This window comes from Protopterus annectens, chromosome 2.part2, assembly GCF_019279795.1.
Source record: "Protopterus annectens isolate FY-2018-M chromosome 2.part2, PAN1.0, whole genome shotgun sequence".
Taxonomy (NCBI): domain Eukaryota; kingdom Metazoa; phylum Chordata; order Ceratodontiformes; family Protopteridae; genus Protopterus; species Protopterus annectens.
Genome location: NC_056730.1, coordinates 584,319,046 through 584,336,915, shown reverse-complemented (window position 1 = coordinate 584,336,915; position 17,870 = coordinate 584,319,046). Strand labels below are relative to the sequence as shown.

Here is a 17,870-nt window from a genome sequence, read left to right as displayed (position 1 = left end):
TTTAGTGTAGGTTTTGAAGGTGTTTGGTGTGATTGTGTTATGTGTTTGTTTTTCGTAACAGCAAATTTTTTCCCTGGGAAAAAAATTTGCTGTTTTGAAGTTTTGATGTTATCCGAATTCGATCTTCAAAGTTTGAACTTATGGTGTTCGACAGTTTGGAAGTTCGATTTCGTGATATAGACCCATACTTGAATGGGAGGTTGGTATAATGATTAAGGTGCTTACCTTACAAGCACAAAGTGCACGTTTTTATTCTCACATGGGGTAATTAGCTAGGTTTAAAATGGCCCAAAAAGGCAGTTAGCGTAGTACTAATCTATGAACCTGTGAACCTACAAGTGTAAGGTATGAATAGGTAATTGTTTATACATAGGGATATAGTTTACCCTAAAGTTGAGCAAGAACGTTGCCATATTTTATCTAGGATGTCATTTAGGAATGGTTTTAAAGGACTGGAGGGAGGGTATTGACCTGATGGATACAGGTAAGGAGTTCCAGGGCCTTAGCAACATAGTATGAGTACAGACCATTCCTAGCAGATTTGATAGGTTTCTGGACAGAGAGGAGTTTTTGGTCACTGGATTGTAATGACCTATTAGGAACACAGTTGTGGAAGCTGGATAATTTTATAGGTGGCAAGAAGCTGTGTATATGTTAGTGAAGGAGTAGTTTTACTCAATTTAGACTTTTTAGTGTTATACATTGGTGCGTTCAAAAAGGGCTTAATTATTAATATCCTTTAATTACCAATAATTAATTTGCTTAAATGTACCAATGGGTTTTTATTAATTATTTTTAAATCATTTTTATTCCGTGTTATCATTTTCCTTTAGTTATTTAAAAAAAGACAAATAGAAAAGTGAAAACAACACTCACATTCTTTTTGTTAGGAGGAGAAGGTTCAAGTGAATAGGTAAGTTATGAAGGTCATGATGCATAGAATAAAATTTAAAATATTGCCAAATCACGATGTGAAATAATTCTATTACATTTTTTATATATGTATTAATCTTGTTAACCAGAGTAATGGCATGATCCTATAGCTTACTACATACAAAGTGCTAAACTGCACTTCTGTACCAACATTTTTGAATGCCAGTACAGAAGAATGCAGGAACTGCATTTCCAGACTGTGCCCCTATCACATTGCACCTAGGCTGCCCCCTTGGCCACCCCCTTGCTACATTAATGCAGACATATTTTGTAGCTAGAAAATGCAAAAGATCTTTAACTGATTGCATATTTTCCTTTGCTCCAGCTTCGTAGAGATGTTCCTTATCCATTGAGCTCTGCTTTTACATTCTCTGGTAGAAGCTGTGTCCTCAGCCATGCATGCCTCCTATTTACCCAGTAACAGCTTATCTGCAGTTATGACATGCTTTACACTAAAGTTGCATTTTCATCTTCAGTCCCTTGTCTTCTATCCACTATGCTTTCTATATCATCTGGCCAGTGTCGGGGGTGTCTTGTAAATTTAGCAAGTGAGAGTGATAGCGGAGGGCACTAACAGGAAAGCTGAGCTAAAGATCATTTTCCCAAAACAGTCTAGTACCTTGCTCTCACTACCAATGGATATATGCTTCCTGGTTGTACTCACATTTTATCTCTTGCTGGAACCCATGGACACCAATGTTGGATCAGGAACTGGGTTCTTGTACAGGTCATGCACCCCATAAAAGCCATCTGTTTTTCTTACAGTAGAGGACTGGGAATCAGGCTGCAAAGAGACTTTGTAAAATGCATCATCTAGGGCTTCTATAACTGGAGGAATGGCCAGAGGTTTTGGTTCTGCAGGCTCAGAGAATTTCTGCATCTGATCTGGGTCTGGGCTCGACATAACTCTTTAGCTTCCCCCTTCAACCTGTGAAGGGTATCTCCAAATGAGGCATGCTTAACTGGCAAGGCTGAGGATAGGGTGCCCTCATTGTCATACTGCAGGTATGAGAATGGAAACATGTGATTACTGTAAGCCAATTCTTCCACTTGTAAGTGTGAGGTATCTCATTCCCTTAAGGAAGAAAGTTCCTTTTTAATTTCAGCAAAGGTACCTCTGACACTGTACATTCTTCAGAGGTTTGTGTCTGGATTTTAGAAAATCCTCAAAGTCCTGTGCTAACCTGAAGAGAAGGAGCTTAAATTTAGATGGGAGAAGGCCTATGCATGGGAGTATGATCTGTCTTGCAGGTCATGGTAATGGGTTGATGAAGAACACAAAAATCCACTTTTGATACAAAAAATAAGTAAGTAAATAAATAAATAAATACACAAGTGCTTGTTTTGCTTGGATGGACACCAATGAAATCAATCAAGTTCATGATTAAGTACTAGACCAGCTGCCCTTGTGGGCTATTTTAAGCCTAGCCATTTTTTTCTTTTTGTGCTTGAATTAACCTATTCCATTTGGTTAGATACTGGTCTCATCCATTCAGTGGTCGATAATTATATATTATCACTAATGTGAATAACTAGGATCATTTCATAGAAAATATGAGGAGACCCATGCATCCAATAAAGCATTTAGGAGCTGCCTCTATTCATTAGTAATGCAAGTGGCAGTCCTGGGGTTAATTTTGTTTCCCATCCATAGATCCAAGTTGTGCTTGAATATGGACAGGGATGACATTTGTTTAATGTGGATGGTGAGTCTGTTACAGAGTAGCAGTATCCTCCCCAAGATATACTTGTCCCTCCAAACTGTTCTGCTGATATTGCAGAAGAGGTTTAGATCCCTAGACTGAGTATTTCTGATACAATTAGACTAGATGATGTGCAGTAAATCCATCAGTATTGGGTTAGAGGATGCCCTACATGCCAGATACAACTCACCTCTTAACAGTCTTTAGAATACCAAGTATAGTGACAAGACTTTGAGTCAGTCCATGTAGGGCATGTTGTTTAGGCCTTGTATCCTTTTAGTAAGATATCTCCATGGGTGTTACAGCTGATGCATGGAGTCCTTCAACCTCCTCCTATACAAACACCATGGAGATGTCTTCCTCCCTAGTGCTGACAATAATGCAAGCACTGGATTCCAAGACCCATGATGTAGCCTCAGGACTGCTACCTTGTGAAGATACGCTAGCAGCTGACAGTGTGGCAGCATTTGGGGGCTGGTAAAGCATCTCTCCAACACCAGCATCTTTGAGCTTTAGAGTTATTGGACTATAACATAATGTACTCAGGTTGCCAGGTTCTCTTCTCCTTCAAGCTCTTTCTGAAGATTTTTTTCTTATGCAGAAAGCCAGAGGAAGAACTGGTGGATGATATGCCAGACTGAGACCAGATCAGAACTAGGGCCAGATGTACGTTTTCTTCAATAGAACGTATTCCTGGTGAGTTTCTACATGTACTCTGTGGTTCTTTGGTTAAATAAAGCATCCTGAGAACAACTGAGCACATCATGCTCTAGACCCAGGTGGAAAAGATACAAATTGCTGTGCTGTATTTGCTTCCTATGCCCACGTCAATTATTGACCTTAGTACCAGACATTTGCAAAGATCACTGGAAAAAAGAACTACAGCAACAGCAAGCAAGGATAGATATTTTTTCCTCAACAGAGGCTCTATTTGTAAACTCTGGAAGCAGCAGGGAGGTATGGAATCCCCATCGGGGCGGGGGGGGGGGTGCTTGGATGTTCATGTCACTAATCTCTAGTGGAGGCTGGAGATGCTGATGCCAGTGGTATAGCCCAAAGAGGGTAACAGGCTGTGTACATGGCTGAGTTGCTGCAGAGGCAGGACAAAACACTATATGCTCGCCTTTGCACACCCACTCCTCAGGTGCAACCACACAAACTCTAGAGAGAGGTAGGGAGAAAACAGACAGAAGATGAGCGTGAGGTCCCCCAGATCCCCTTAGGCCTCTTGAACAGTGACAGCTTAATCAGGGTAGACAAGGGTTAAGGATAAGATGGAAGATCCAGTTAAGGATGGGGCAGAGACCATAGGATGATGTAGGGGAGTGAAAAAGAGCTACAAAAATGTAGGCTTGGGCCAATATCCATTTATGTCAACATCCTGGCAAGACATGTGGGAGGGAGTCTAGTGGGCCTGCAGGTGGAAGAGTCAAGAGCTCTGGAAGTCTGACCATTCACCAGGCTTCTACAGGGAGGAATCCCCAACAGTCAGTACTGCACCAGTGAATTATGAAGAAAATGTGTTGTTCTTCCCCTTATTGTTATTTTTTTAAACTCTTACAGGTGTGTAGAACAAAGCAGAAGACTGCTTTGAGCAACGTTGTGAGAAAGCATAAAGTATCTTCTGTGTGGAAAGATATGACTGGGGTAGAATGGTCCCTAAACATGAAGATTAAACCCATGAGTAGTCAGTGAGCAAAAGTCTCATCAAATACATTAGAGGAATAAAACCCAAAACCAAGGCCTTAAATTGTCAAGTAGTGATCCAGATGGAAGACTGGAGTGTTTGGCCATGAAGGCAAAGGTATTCTGGTGCTAAATTTCTAGGTGCTGAATCAGACTTAAAAAAATGCTGGAGCCACACAGAACTGGACTGACTAAAGCTGAAGTAATGATTGATGAAACTCTCTATCCCAAGCCCATCTCTACAATACTCACTGGGGCCCTTGACACTGGTGGTGAGAAAACTGATTAGCTCAGAGGACCCTGCATCAGTCCCTTAAGCAAGGCCATATTAAGGTAACTGACTCAGAAGACCTTTTATTACACCCCTAATAAGGTCTTAGCAAGGCAATCATCTCAGAACACCCTGCATCAGATACCTACACATGATCTTAGCATGGCTGATAGGATCCATGTAGTCTCCCAAGGCCCTGCATTGGACAAGTGAACAAGGTCCTAGGAAGGCAAAGTCTCGAAACAGTCTGGGAACAATGCAAAAAGAGTCACATAGAGAATCACTTAAACAAACCAGCATCTGCACTTAATATTGTTAACACAGTGTCTAGAATTATCTTAGCAGAAATCAATGCATACCCTCAAATGTAAACTAAATCTTGGCCACAGCTAAATATTCCCCCACTGGAGCATATTCCACACAACAAAGGTCCAGAAGGAATCCCCAAAGGACTATAAACAAAAATACCTTATTATATGTAAACATGTTGGTAGAACAGGTATTCAAGGGGATATCTTGCATCACTTCTATGCTTGATGAGAGAGAGTAAATCAAAGAAGATGGCAAACACAACAGGCTGCAGAATGCCAACCTCATTGCCAGACATGCTATGTCTCAATAAACACACAAGTCTGAACAGATTGGAAGGTAAAAGGAAAAATACGTAGATGACAGAGAATCAGGAGCACCAATATAAGGGTATGCAAAGAAATAAGTACCTGTCCCTCTGTCTAAGGGTTTTCAATGCATATGTATCTGTAATCCCATGAATCCTCACCATACTGCACAATGCACCAGACGAAGAAGAAAGGGAGCTGCCATGGAAAGGAAATTACAAGAAGCCAAGGAATGTTAAAAAAGGCTAAGACTTAATCATCCCCAAAAAGATCCTGAACTGGAATCAGAGCAGCCAAAATACAAGAGCTTTTAACCAAGGTATCCGAAAATGTCTAAAGAGGGGTTCAACAGCAAGTGGCAAGAGGCCTAGTTGTAAAAAGCATCTGTTAGAAATGGACACTGAGTAAAGAGAACCATGTTGAGAGGTAGACTCTTGGATATACCTTGAAATGAATGGCTAGAAGAAACAAGCCAGCCATGAAAGAAGCCAAAAGTCCAGGTAGCGTCAAAGAACTTCAAGGTCAACAAGTGAGTACAGGTCACAACCAATTCCAAGGGATTCAAATGGAATCAATAGTGATGAGGTAGAGGCCAAGGTTCAAATCAAAGGACATTTGGTGACCCTGAATGGATGTCAGGATTAAGAAGATAGACATCAATGTCCACAGGGATTAAGGTCAACTACACTGAGGCAAAGTTCATTCTGGAAGAAACTGTTGACCCTGATGAAAGCTGGGGTCAAGAGAAGTAGAGGTCAGTGGTGTTGAGGTCAATCCTACTGCTGATAAGATTTACATCAAGGAATCTGTTGACCCTGAGGGAGTCCTGGGGTCAAGGAGGGCCAAAGTCTATGACAATGACATAAAGGGCAATTAAGTCAATACCAAGGTCAACCATGTAGGAAGATGTAGAACCTAAGGAGGTCTCTGTGGTCAAATGGAGTTGACATAGAAGCCAAAAGTACAGAGGTTTACCATATCAAAACCATGTTAACCTTGAAGGGACCCACTGACCCCAAGGGTCAAGGAAGTTCATCTACAGAGGTAGCAGCCAAGAAAGGATAGCAACTTGTGATGAGGGTCATAACATAGGATGGCACTGACCCTAAAAGACAGAACCTAAGATAGGCATAAGGGGTTCAGCTGCCAGAAGAGAAAAACAGAACTAACGAGAACAAAAAACATCAAACCACTGGTCAACAAACAACCACAGAAAAATGCATACAGTATCAGCATTGACTCCCTAGGTTTCAAAGTCGTACCCCCCAAAAAACATCAAAAACTTGAAACTTAAACTACAAGAAAATGTAGAAGAAAAAAACTCACTTCTGATACCAGGACAGAACAAGACCAACAAAAGTATTAAAAAATACTAAACAGGATTGGTGAAAGGGACTGAGGTAAGTGTGCTGAGTATTAATTAAAACCAGACCATGCCAAGAATATTTCCCAGACAAACCAGAGGAATTCAGGTAAAATACAACAAAGCCAAGCAAAAGGAACTGCTCTGTTATTACTTACATTTCTGCCTTTTTTTGTAAGTGAAATGTTTTTTATTTCACCATGGCTGAGCCTGAAACTGGTCTGCATTAATCAGTGTACTATCCCAATGAACAAAAAGAAAGAAAGAAACAAACATGGCACAGAACCAAATGCCATACATCATAGAGAGAGCAGAAAATGTTACATTTTTCCCCAGTTATCCTGGGTACAACCAAGCCTCGGAATTCATTGTTGGAGCTCACTGTGTATGGTTGTCCTTCAGCTTTCATTTTCCTATACCTCTTCTAACATCTGCATCTGTCTCAGTATTCATGCCATTCCACTGATTCATAATCATTTCTATGCTGAGTACTGTTTTCATCATCTTCATAAGATGGCATTGCTGCAACTGACTCTAAAGATCATCACACATTTTCACAGATAATTTTAATAAGACAACATGTGCTGTATATATTAGAGTACATAGTCTCTGCCAAATCTCAAATGCATCTGGTTTGTCTACTTTCATTGGACATGGTAATCTTATTACTTGGTTAACATCAATCAGCTTTATATTTTTGATGGCTGTATTTCCATTTACCATCTTTAGTCTCTAACACTTTCATTCATTGCTCTGTACCCTCACTCACTCCCAAGCCAACCACCAATTTAACTTGTTTAATAATATTTTCAATGGGATTACATGGGCTACATCAAACACTTTGTTAAAGTTCAAAGTAATAGCACTGGTAGTCTATCCTTGGTATGTGCTTTAGTCACTCTTAAAAAAACTCTGTTACATTTATTTGAGAAGACTATCCTCTTATGAATAAATGCTGTCTAGGACCTTGCATCTCACCAATATCCAGGTGCTCTATAATGCATTCTTTCAGAAAAAAATACAGCACTCTATTAATTGTACAGTTCCAAAAAGAGGCCCATAATTGCTTGAATTAAGATGTGTAAATCTCCACTTCCAGTTCTCTTTTAAATATTATTCATAAGTTTAGAGAGTTGAGTCACCATCTCCTTCATCATGTTCTTTAAGGATTCTAAATTAAAGTTCATCATTATTTACTCCTCTATTCACGTTCTCCTTCATGAGTTCTTTCACAATCTTTTCTTCTCTGAATGGCTATTACCAATTCCCAAACCTGCACAGTTATTTTGAATGGTGTTGGTACCACCCTACTACTATGTTGTAGATACTGAACAAAGGTCTTTTTCAGTGGGGGCTGTATCATTTAGCAAGTAGTACTTCCTGGATACTACTTTACAAATCGCATCTCCCAAAATTGTTTTATGTGTATTTTGTGCGTATTGTACTACTCTGAGATCACAGCTATTCAAGCTGTTGTTTTTTCACTTTTACCCAGACTGTCTATCATCCCCACAGCTGTGCAGCCATAAGAGTTAGTGTATATAAGTAAGGAGTATGGGAAACCCCTCTTGTGTGAGCTGAAGGGAAGATGGCCCCTGCAGGAAATCCTTTGAGATGTCATCCATGGTTTGGCAGGTGTGTGTTTTGTTGAGTCAGCCTCATTATGAGGTTAGAATTCAATCACCCGCGATGAATAACTTTTTCCCCTAATACTACCTTTTGACTGTTCTTATCTGAAAACAACAACTATATTGCTATATGAATGTAGAATAAAAGGCAACAGCAACATTCAAAACACCTTCTTCAGGATAAGATAGACACAACTGACCATGGAAGAAGAAGAACTAGAGTAAATATAGGGCTATCCACTATTATACACAATGACAATCCAGAGCATTTTGTAGCTTTGGCCTACTGAGTAAATCTGTGTAAGCCTAGCAATTTCACTTTTATTTCCAACACAGAAACCCCATAATGAGATATCTATTAGAAAGACTTGGAATATTCCCACAAGATGACTTTATTTAATCAAATTAGTTCAAACTTGCTTCAATTTTTACACACCATATACCCTGAAAAAAAGAAGCTGCTACTTATAAACCAAGTCAGCCCTCCAAATCTCATTTCAGTGAGAGAAATAGGGCCTAATATGACCAATGGTGTCACAATAAACAATGTACCACACAGAGTATCTGATGTATTTAATTCAAGATCAGATAAGCAACAATAGAATCATTTTAGATTTTATCTAAAGGTTCGTGCCTGCCACAGAAAGAAGATAATAGAAAATACTAGTTCTTTAGGTATATATGACAGTTAGAAATTGCACATACTTCCCTAAAATCAATTTCACACCATTTTTTTTCAAAATATATGAATTTAACAAACAACTTTTCTCCAACCAAAGAAAAAGTATCAAAAAATTACATACTTTTCCAAAAAGGACATCACAAATGGAGGTAGAACCAAAATAGGCATGGGCAAAGCAATCCTGGTTAAGGCTGTCTCTAGAAGTGCCTGAAAAAATAAATATTCATATAAATTTCACACAACTGTAAAAATGAACATATTCTGATGAAGCAATTAACACATTTTCAGATTTTTATTTGCTCTCTTATTAAATATTTTTATATAACACAAAATTTGAAGATAAGTATAAAGAGATACATACAGTGAAGACTCGTATATCTGTGTCTGACTTCCCTTAATAATCTCTGAAAATAAAGACTAAACAAATATTAATTATGCACCAATCTAGTCCCATGGGCAGCTCGTGCTATAGGACTGCAGCCCCCCCCCCCCACCTTGAAACGACGAAGAAAAGGGAAATATAACAAAACAGAAAAATAAAATGCTCTGCCAGCCAGGATACAGGGGAACGGCATAAGTCTGTGCGGTGATGATGACTGTGGAACAGAATGACACTGGACTGCATCGTCAGCAGGCTCGAGCTTCCAGCCTACTCTCGCAGGAAACCAGCATCGTCGGCAGGCTGAGAATCCTACCAGGAGGACCAGAAACCCAGCTGTTAGCCTGTGTGGGCTGAAGAGGAGACTGAGAGTGGATTTACTGTGTGGACAACAGGAACAGAGACTGCTGAACTAATTCAGGTAAGGAAGGAGGTGAGGTGTGTGTGTGTGTGTGTGTGTGTGTGTGTGTGTGTGTGTGTGTGTGTGTGTGTAATGCCCCAGTTGCTATATACTGATGGCTAGAGAGAAAGAGAACACATGGTGGATAGAGAATACCTCAGGCTTGAACCCTGTACCTTGGATGCAAGGTAGCAAGGGCCTGAATTCCCTACCCACCACCATTTGTAAAAAATGTTTTCAGATTTTTGCCTCATATTTGTTCTGTTCCTCATAAAATCTGTGGTTTCTCTAAGTTTGTTTTTCCTTGCACAGTCAGTAGTGCAGTGGTGCACTGGTAGCAATGTTGCCTGACAGCTATAGGTATTCTGGTTTGATTCTTTGCTTGGGTGCCTTGTGTGTGGAGTCTGCATGCCCTCCCATCTTACAAAGACGTGTCTGCAGTGTTTCTCCCTGGGCCTCCACTGAAAATTGGCTTTTGTTCCAAGTCAGACTTTCCTGGTTAACAAATGTTAAATAAATAAAAATAACAGGCATTTGAATTTCAGACATCATATTCTTCAGAAAGTACATGGTAACATAAAACCTTTTATTCTAGCAATTTTCTAAGTTTATAAAATGGGTATTTGAAATTTGTTCCTATTTTTGGGACTGTATCCCCCCATTATTGGCTTCGTCCAGGTTTTTTGTGCTAAGGTTGAGGGCTATGGTGAGAACTGAATTCGCTGAATATGTTTGGGGGCTGTATTCCCCCATTATTGGCTTTGTTCTGGTGTTTTGTGCTAAGAGGTTGACAGCTATGGTGAGAACTGAATTCACTAAATGGTAGCCATTTAAGTTTGTCTTCCTCTCTTTCACAAAACAGCTGATTTGGCATAGTGGTATGTTGCTCTGACTGTTTTGCACAGGGTCCTGGGTTTAAGACTTGGCAGTGAAATGTATGGTGGTAACACATCATTTTATTCTAGAAACTTTCCAACATTATACAAGCAATGTTTAAAATGTGACCCTGGTTTTTGGGCTTTTGCCCCCCCCCCCCAATAAATTTTGGCTTTTTCCAGATTTCTTGTGCTGCAAAGTTCAGAGATACAGCTGAGTGTCGAGTAGATTTTACAAGGAGCTAAGATCTGCAGGGGAACAAAAGTTTAGTGCTGCTTATACTGAGTCAGCGTGCATTGTTAATAGCATAACAGGTAGTGTACTTGCTTTTGTGGAAGAAGGCTGTGGGTTCTACTCCCATAGTAGGTAGATCATTGCTCATACTGTACTGTGCTGTAAAGGGGGTGGATGCTGCAGTCCTTTTTGGCGAAGATACTTAGTAACTATGAACCTGTTATCAGTTTGCCATCTATTCCCTATTGAGATATTACTAGCTTATCATTTTTTTAACGCAACATAGGCAATTTATTCCTCAAGGGCAACAGGCACTTTATTTGTAGATGAAACAATGACATATAAAGTTGTTTGCTAGCAGCAACCTCTTCATTAGTTACAGATTTCTTTAATGTGGAATTTAGATGACTTTTACTTCTTCAGAGATTGTGCATATTTACTGATACTGGTGGACTGTAGAAGTTTGAGTAGACTTTTATGATGGAAATGTTCTGAAATGGGCAATTTTGTCATTATTGGTACATACATTTTGTTTCATTGTTTACTGGAAAAATGTTCAAAACAATAGATTTAAAATGCCCTCTAACTGTATTGTATTGTATTGTATTGTACAAGGAATATAATTTAATACAATCAGGAAGGTGTATCAAAGAGCACGTGTATGTTTCATGTTCAAGGCGCCTATGATTTGAAAACAGCCCAAAGTTAATCTTTATCTGCCACTGGCAAAATGCATTTTCTTTGAATGTGGGTTTCAATGCTGTTTCAATGAATGTGAGTTTCAAGGGCAGAGAAGTTTTAATGCCAAGTCTATTTTCATTGTGAGACCGCATTGCTTTGTTTAGCAGATATCTATTAGTGTTTGTGCTGTAAAATGCAAAATAAAACTTTCAGATTAAATCCAAATCATCACAGAAGTAAAGCAGTATGCATATTACAGTGTTTATGGTAAATGGGGCGAAATAACCAAGGAATGGGACACTGGAATGGCTGCAGGGGGGAGGCTCCATTCGACCATGATTTTGTGAAGGGGAAGGGCAGCAAACTCAAAGACAGCCCCGGCTGAACTATACCACTCAACTGTACATATTTTTGCTTCTTATTTTTGGTTTGTTCCTCATAAAAATTTGTGGTTTTCTGGCAAATCATTTAGGAATGAAGTCACTAAATAATGACAGACATTGAGTTTCGAACGTCATAACCTTCAGAAAAATGCATGGCAAAGCAGGACCTGTTATTCTATCAACTGTCTTGAGTTTATACAAGAGCAATTTTTAGCACTGTTTGTATGTTCCGCAAATATATTTGGCCTTGTCCAGATTTCCTGCATTAAGAGAGTGAGAGGTACATTCAAATAAATCGCTTTATAGAATTAGGAATATCCAAACCTTTCAACTGTCCCCAATTTTGGCTCAAAATGTTGCTCTTCCCCCTAATAATCCCTCTGCAAAATGGCAATTTTGGAAATAAACGTGAAGGGTATACAATTATAAATAACTGTAATAATCAGAGTTATAGATTACTTTTATTTCAGAAATGCATGTAGATGCTCTTATTTTGTCAGTTGCTCAAGTTAACAGTACTAATATTAAAAGGTTGTCCCTTCTTTGACAGATTCCCCACTGTATTGTGTGGCAATTTTATATTTTTGCATCACATTTTTGGTCCGTTTTTCATAAAAGTGTGGTTTTCTGGCAAATTAGTGGCAAATCATTAAAAACTGAAGTTAGAAAATAATGGCATTCATTTGAGTTTCAGATTTCATACCCTTCAGAAAATTCATACTAATGCAAGACCTACTACTAGTCTATTATCTTTCTAAGTTTATAAGAGTAATATTTAAAAATTGTTCTTATTTTTGGGCCTGTGTCCCACTTCTTTGTATGACTTTGTCCAGATTTCTTGCTCTGAGGTTGAGAGGTACGAGCCATCACCATCAGCCAGAGACATTTCAAATTGTGACATACTTGTGGCACCCCACTCCCCACTGTAGTGGCTTTGGATGTGTCCAAGCAAGGCAAGGAGCAGTTATGCAGTGTAAGTGTGCAGAGTATTCCCCCATCCAAGGTAGACCACAAATACAACCATGACTTTTCATCTGTCCTTGACTTTGCAGAATGTTCTGGTTTTCTGTCATATTTTTATACTGTTGATTTATGCTTCTTATTATTCAGAAAATGCATGCTGTGTGCAGTGCCCTGTTGCTCTGTGTTTAAGTAGGAATGCTTTAATGACCATCAGGTAAGCTTGTCGGAGATTGTAAGATGCAAGTAAGCTTTAATAAGCATACTGTTAAAGAATTACCAACATTGAAAGCCTTTTTGTTGTTGCCATGCAGAGAATATTTACATAACTAGATAACGTGCAAGCCTTAGGTAAATGCATATGACAGTATTTGTAATAAAGGACAGGATTACAGTATTTTCAGAAGTTCATTACATTTGTTGGAGACTTGTAGTCATCTTTGCAGGCTTTACCCGTAAACTAAACAGAATGCCAGTCTATCATGTGTGATCCATAACTTGCGCAATAATCCTTTAAGCAATTTATCTTGAGCTTGTTTCTTGTTTGCTGTTCATTTTTTACTTTGATCATGCTTTCCCCATGAAACAAGTAGACAGTTGTTGTCAGGCAGCTGTTTTTTTTTGGATAATAAACATTTTTACAAGTGGGGGTATCACAGAGATTGCTACGTTCAGCATGTTACATGGTAATTTTATAAAGCTGAATATAAATTATAATTAGAACTGCTTTTGACTGGCATTCCAGTAATGTATTTAAAAAGTAATTTATTTTTTCATGCTTCACAACCTTTGTGTTTCCATCTAGATATTAAGTAAGTTGTCATGTAGCCAATGCATTGAAATATTTTTTTCTTCTACACTTAATTTTGTCTTGATTGGACTCTGGTAATGACGGTTTGGCATCCAGGGCAGCGTATTTAATTAAAGTTCCAGATGTTGTGGGTTTGAGCATAGCTCCACCCATTTATAGTTGGCCACATTCATCCCCATTGCCCCACCCATTCAGCTGTCTCCTGCAGCCCCCCTTTAATTTGAAATCACCAGCCGCCACTGTCTAGTCCGTACTACAAGACTGAGGGCTGAGTGCCAGGGTTCGGTCATTTTTAAATTATACTTTAGAACAGCCCGCGGTGGTGGTGCTGCGGTAGCGTTGTCCCCTCATGATAAGATGCTGTCCGGTTCGATTCTCAACTAGAGCATCTTCTGCGTGGAGACATGCGTGAATGGGCATACCTTCATTGAAGGTTGTGCGTCAGGGCTGGTAACTCGGCACGTAAAAATCAACTACCAATCATTTGCAGACCGGAGTTCCGCTGTGGCGACCCCTAACCAGGAAAAGCCAAAAGACACAACAACAACAACTTTAGAACAGCCAATATGCCTGTCTGATTTCTTCAATGTACTAGTGTACATTCAAAGGAGTTAAATGAGAAAATGTATGAGTGCAAAATAAAATGTGATATCTAGAGAATGTAACATGCCCATTTGCAATGGACATCTAGTTTTGCTTTTGAGACAAATGTTGATGCACAAAAGCTATGTATGGGGACTCAACTTCAAGAATCTCTCTCTCTCTCTCTCTCTCTCTCTGTCTTTGTAGCTCTTGACTATTACAGTTCTCATGTTTTTTTTTTTTCTTTCATGCAACAGGTCTGGTTGTGACAATTCAGGTTACTCATCTTCCCTGACCTTTGACTTCAGTGAGTGTATACTGTACATGTGCCTACACATTCTTCTTTACAGTGCACCATCTTCCCCTTCAACTACACAGGATCTTGGATGAGCTGCTTCATTAACAACTACATATTTGGGCTTTGCACTTTCCCAATGCTTCAGGATTCTTACCTAGGTCACCAACTTACACTGTTACCTTTCCACACTTCCTTACACAGTCATAGACTGAACTCTGCTGATTTCTTTCCTGCATTTATTTCACTTTGATTCTCATGCATCAGCAAAATTGCTGAAGTAGGTCATCTGCTTTGCAATATACAACTTTAAATGTTAATTGGCTAGCTTCAGTGGATGCAGTGTTATGCAGCACTTAGAAGTCTTTAAGAAATCAGTTTCAGTACAGACCTCATGGAGTTTAGTATGTATCTGCTGTCTTTGTGCGTTATTTATTAAGTCTCCTAACATAACATGGTATCAGAAATAGAAAAACATTTGCCAGAAATTAAGAAATATGTCTTCAGTATTGAAGAAACTTAACTGATTTCTAGAATTGTATTAGATGTAAATAAATACATTTCACAGTAGAAATGTGGTCCTGGAATTATGTTGCTAAAAAGAAACTTAGCTGAAAAATGAAAGCTGTGGATAAAGAAATTTGATTTACTCTTCACTGCACGTAGATTATCTGATATGTCTGACAAGATTCGGTGTGTTGCATTCCTGAAGGTTACTGGAAAATAAGACATAATGATACTTAAGTCCTGTTTCCCTGATGAAGAAAAGGGCAAAAATAGTATTTAATGAAAAATTAAATGAATAATTCTTTACAAGAGCACAAGATCCTGTCGAGACAGGAGACATAAATGGTAGTGAGATGAAAAACATGGCAAAAGGCTTTAACTAGGAAAGCTACATGGTTTTCTGAAAATAAACAGATGAAATAATGGACAGGTTTTTAACAGAAACAGACCTGGCTTTATCAAAAATGTTGGGTGTGTGCAGACGTGAAATTACTAGCTCACATTCAAAGAAATTAACTGGGAACATTGTATGTGCAAAATAAAATGTGGCTTAGATAACAAGATAAATGGGATATAAAGGCAAGATGTCTTGCAGAATTAAGAGGAAAAAGAAAAGGAGCAAGAGAGTACTGCAGCAAAGATGGGGGGGGGGGGCTTTGAAAATATTACACCACTGAAATTTTGGGCTGCAGTAGGTGTAACTATAAACTTGACAGAAACAGCTTTTCTTTCTGCCTTTTGCCAATCCTGCAAATCTGTACTAGAAAAGGGCATTATTTTCTAAATGTATAAAACCAAAGTAGGGAAAACATGAGTATACAAAAGCATTTGTGTGTCAGTGAACAGAAATGTGAAAATGAACTTTTTTGTGGTACTGCAAAGTATAAAGACTTGCTAGTGTTGTTGTTATGTCTTTCGGCTTTTCCCGGTTAGGGGTCGCCACAGCGGAACTCCGGTCCGCTAATGATTGGCAGTAGATTTTTACGTGCCAAGTTGCCAGCCCTGAAGCACAACCTTCAACAAAGGTACGCCCATTCACGCATGTCTCCACACAGAAGATGCTCTAGCTGAGAATCGAACAGGACAATGTCTTACTGTGAGGTGACAATGCTAGCGCAGCACCACCACTGCAGCAAAAAGACTTGCTAGTGTAAAATTTGAAAATGCATCTGAAACAATAAAACAGCAATGCAGGATTACTGTTAGAAATAAATAATGAGAATTAATTTAACAGAAGGTGGAAGCTGGATAAGAAAAAGGTGGAAGTTAAATAAAGACGCAGAAGATAATATATTGTCAAGAAGTGCTCAACAAAGAGCTGTGTATACACGGGCTACCTTTTTTTCTACAGAGTGGCACCATTTGGTCAAAACTGAGGACACGTAAGTGCAATTCTAAAAAAAAGTCTTGTTTTTCAAACAGTTGCATTACAAAATGAATGATGACAATACTCCGGGTTGTGTGGCTTGTGAAAGCTAAGAATGATTACTAAAAAAATAAAAAGATTCAAATTGTAAAAGCAAAGATCCCATGTGGTCAAAATCACAGCATCACAGAGACACATCACATACTGTGCAAAGCTATAGTAATGATAAGCTACACAAATGTATTGATTTGTTTTACAAGCTTCTGAAGTTTGCAAACAGAATATCACATACAAATTAAACTTGATACTGTGATAATGATACCTACTGCTAGACAAGCAGCTATACACAGAAAAAGGAATATAAGTGCCACTAAGAAGCAATTAGAGACAACAGAATGTGTAAACAATATGATAACTGTTATAAAGAAAATAAGATCGATATTGGTATTGACTCTCAAGATCTGAATAAAGGGATTAAAACAGAGCATTATCCTCTGTTTACAGCTGAGGCAGTGGTCTCAATAATGCCAAATGCTATGTCTTTTCAGTACTGCTGGGCATGCACAAATCTTGTTTTTTCACAGACAAAGCTAGATCAAGAAAAATCCACATTGTGTGTATTTAATATGCCATTATGAAGGAACATGTATATAGATTCATAGGTGTGTACTAGGCCGACGGCCCTGGAGCCTTTACAAGCCTAGCCCATAGAAGTGCCCTGGCATCATGCCGCCATTAGTTCCTGGTTCCTCTACAAAGTAGAGTCACTGGAGTGATCTCCGGGGTGAACTTTCTACTTCCCATCCACTCAACAAGATTTCTCTTGAAAAGGGCCAGTGAGGTGCTCTGCTTGACATGTATGGGAAGTCTATTCCAGAGCATGGGCAGTCTCTGGGTTATGAACTTGTCCCTCCAGCATGTTCTCTTGACTGTGGTAATGAAGTTGAGATCCCTGGAGCCTGTGGTGCAGAGGGAATGGGATTTCTTTAGGTGTAACATTTCTAACAGGGCTCGGTCAGACATGGCTTTATAAGTCAAGCAGAGATCGCCTCTTATTAGGTGATACAAACACAAGTTCAGCAAGCTAGAAATCCACCCAAGTAGTAGAACGAAACTTTACATCCACTCGTATCGTGAAGTCAAACTGTTTGAAGACTCACAAAAGGCAACAAAGGACTAAGTCCACAGATTTACACACCTAACCTGGACCGAAACAAACTTTACATCCACTCGTATCGTGAAGTCAAACTGTTTGAAGACTCACAAAAGGCAACAAAGGACTAAGTCCACAGATTTACACACCTAACCTGGACCGAAACACTAAAGGTGGAGGTGTGTCCATATTCATTTAGGATATCCACACCTCCAGGCTAGTTGCTCAGCATAATGCATCCGAGATTATCCAAGTGCAATTAACTCTGGGCAAGACCGCAATCCAAATTGTAACCATGCCCCAGGATTCCCACTCTTCATTTCTTGATACACTGGAAAATATTTCAACTACCCCACCATT

General features: G+C 39.1%; 1 protein-coding gene across 2 annotated transcripts in view; it reads right to left on the bottom strand.

The window, feature by feature from the left end:
* Nucleotides 1–17,870, bottom strand: part of SFXN5 (sideroflexin 5) — a 3,177,886-nt gene that overhangs the window by 1,139,147 nt on the left and 2,020,869 nt on the right. For both annotated transcript variants that reach the window (XM_044064040.1, XM_044064039.1), the window contains one exon: nt 9,005–9,090. In XM_044064040.1, coding sequence (XP_043919975.1) covers nt 9,005–9,090 — 86 coding nt within the window. The remainder of the gene's footprint in view (nt 1–9,004; nt 9,091–17,870) is intronic.